The sequence below is a fragment of the Mus caroli genome, chromosome 11 (assembly GCF_900094665.2).
Source record: "Mus caroli chromosome 11, CAROLI_EIJ_v1.1, whole genome shotgun sequence".
NCBI lineage: Eukaryota > Metazoa > Chordata > Mammalia > Rodentia > Muridae > Mus > Mus caroli.
In genome coordinates this window covers 102,897,686-102,900,364 of record NC_034580.1, presented here as the reverse complement: position 1 = coordinate 102,900,364, position 2,679 = coordinate 102,897,686, and the positions used below count along the sequence as shown (strand labels likewise).

At 47.7% G+C, this 2,679-nt stretch overlaps 1 protein-coding gene across 1 annotated transcript in view; it reads left to right on the top strand.

Annotated features, from left to right (window-relative positions):
- The first annotated feature begins 107 nt into the window (after positions 1-107).
- Kpna2 (karyopherin subunit alpha 2) overlaps positions 108-2,679 on the top strand; it is an 11,002-nt gene continuing 8,430 nt past the window's right edge. The window contains exons 1-2 of the mRNA XM_021176891.2: positions 108-269; positions 2,305-2,402. Of these exons, the coding sequence (XP_021032550.1) occupies positions 2,328-2,402 (75 nt within the window). The 5' untranslated portion in view covers positions 108-269; positions 2,305-2,327. The remainder of the gene's footprint in view (positions 270-2,304; positions 2,403-2,679) is intronic.

Genomic DNA, 2,679 nt, shown 5'->3' with positions numbered 1-2,679 from the left:
TTTTTTTTTTTTTTTTCCCCTTACGACCTGCGTCTGCGTCCCACCCCCACCCCCGCCTAACGTGTTTTTCAAACTTACCAATGAACGCACAGCTTAGGCTCAAACCAGCCAATCGGAACGCGGCGTCACCGGGAAATTTAAATCGCGCCGGCTGGCAGCACGAGGCACAAAGTCTGAGGGCTGAAGGGTAGCAGACGTTCCCACAGCCGCCGACCCGCAGCTTGAGTGTCCCGCACCGCCTTTCGTGGAAGTCTGAGCCGGCTGTACAGGTAGGAACGGAGGCCGGTCCTGAGCAGTAACGGCCGGACGGAGGGTTGCGGGGCGGAGGGCGGGAGCAGGCCGCGCCCGAGCGGGAGCTGAGCCACCCTGCCCCGACCAGGCCTCGGGGCGGGTTGGTTTCGCCATGCCGGGGTCAGGGTTGGCAACGCCGGGCGCTGCGAAGGGCAGCGAAGGCCTGGGAGCGGCTCGGGTCGGCGTGGAGGGACCGGAGGGCGGCCGCAGTCGAGCGGACCTACTTGGCTGTGCCGCCGCTTTCCTGATGCTTCTGCCCCGGGGAGGAGACGCAGCTTTGGGCTGGGGGTGAAGGTGGCAGTTAAGACACCCCAGTTAAGCCCTTGACCCAGATCACCTGGGTCAGGGTCGAGGATGGACATAAAGCAGTTAAACCTACCAGCTTACCAGGGTACTTTGGGTTCCTGTCCCTTCGCGACGACCACACCTGGGTTCTATCGAGCCCCACTGATCACAGCTGATGTCATCCCGGCTGAATGCATTCGCTGGAAGTGTGTGCAAGATGCGGCGTTAATGCCATTGCTGACAGCGATGATGTGATGGAAGGCCCTATAATGGAACGAACCGATTCTTTATGTAACTTGCAAGAGGGTACTAGTATGGATCCGTTTTGGCCATCGATCAACAGAAAACCAGAGCTCCGTTTATTGCCTTAAGGACGTAGATGGTTGCCGGGCAGTGTTAGTGCACTCCTTTAATCCCAGCACTTGAGAGGCAGAGGCAGGCGGATTTCTGAGTTCGGGGACAGGCAGGGATACACAGAGAAACCCTGTCTCGAAAAACAAAACAAACAAAAAAAAGGACGTAGATTGTTCTCTTACTTTGTGTTCTATTAACTAATGGAGCCTAGAATTTAGATCCCTGACTTAATACCGTGCTGGCTAGAGGCTTAAGACTATTGAGTGTTTGAAAAGCTGCTTATCTGTGTTGAGATGCCCTGTGTGCCTAAACTACCCATAGGATTTTGAAGGTGTATGAAAACAGTAAAACATCACAATTTTTCTGTATTGATGACATCCTGAAATGGTAATAAATAGTTTAGCTATTTTGGGTAAAAGTCTTAAAATTAATTTCATTTCTTCCTTTCTTTCTTTTTTTCTTGTTTTTTCGAGGCAGGGTTTCTCTGTGTAGCCCTGGATGTCCTGGAACTCCCTCTGTAGCCCAGGCTGGCCTCGAACTCAGAAATCCGCCTCCCAAGTGCTGGGACTAAAGGCTTGCACAACCACTGCCGGCCTCATTTGTTTCTTTTAAAGTGTGGTTAGTGGAAAATTTAAATTATCTTTGTTTTAAAATGTTTTTGATTGACAGTTAAGTTGCCTTTGTAGTAGGGGCAATTATGACTTAGTATTATAGCCATAATGATGAAAACTTGTAGGGTTTTGTTTTGTTTTTATTTTATTTATATATTTTTGAGACAGGGTTTCTCTGAGTAGTCCAGGCTGTCCTGGAATTCACTCTGTATTCTAGGCTGGCCTCGAACTCAGATCCCTTTTACCCCTGTCTCCTGAGTGCTTGGAGGGCTTTGCCACCACTGACAGGCTGTGTTGTGTCGTCGTCGTTGTTTTGTTGTTGCTTTGTTTTTTGTTTTCCGAAACAGGGTTTCTCTGTGTAGTCCTGGCTGTCCTGGAACTCACTCTGTAGACCAGGCTGGCCTTGAACTCAGAAATCCATCCGCCTGCCTCTGCCTCCCCAGTGCTGGGATTAAAGGCGTGGGCCACCGTTGTTGCTTTTTAAATCTAGTATAGAGATGGAGTTGAAATTTAGTTGATTATAACATCCTATTCTATTTTCTGTTTGTTTCATCTTAAGATAGGGTTTCTCTATGTAGTCCTAGCTGGCCTGGAACTCTACAGACCAGGTTGGCTTCAAACTGATAGAGATCTGGTTGTCTCTGCCTCCCAAGTGCTATGATTAAAGGCGTGTATAACTATACCCAGCTTCTGTTGTATTCTTATTAAAAAATGCTTTTTCTTTGTTTCTTTTTTTCTCTTCTTACCCTCCCTTGGCTCCTAGCTTTCCTCCTTGTTCCTGCAGCCATGTCCACGAACGAGAATGCTAACTTACCAGCTGCCCGACTTAACAGGTTCAAGAACAAGGGGAAGGACAGCACAGTGAGTACCTTCTGTTGCTTTCCTGCATGCTTGTAAAGGGAAGAGGGGAGGATGTTTATAGAACACAACAGTTTTGAGGTACTGGGGATTGAATCTAGAGCTTCACACTCAGGCTAGGCAGGTTTTTTCTGTGCCCAAGCTTCATCTCTAGTCTTAGGTATTTAAACTTTTAAAATTGCATTTATTTATTATTTACCTTTTTTTTTTTTTAAAGATTTTATTTATTTATTATATGTAAGTACACTGTAGCTGTCTTCAGACACTCCAGAAGAGGGAG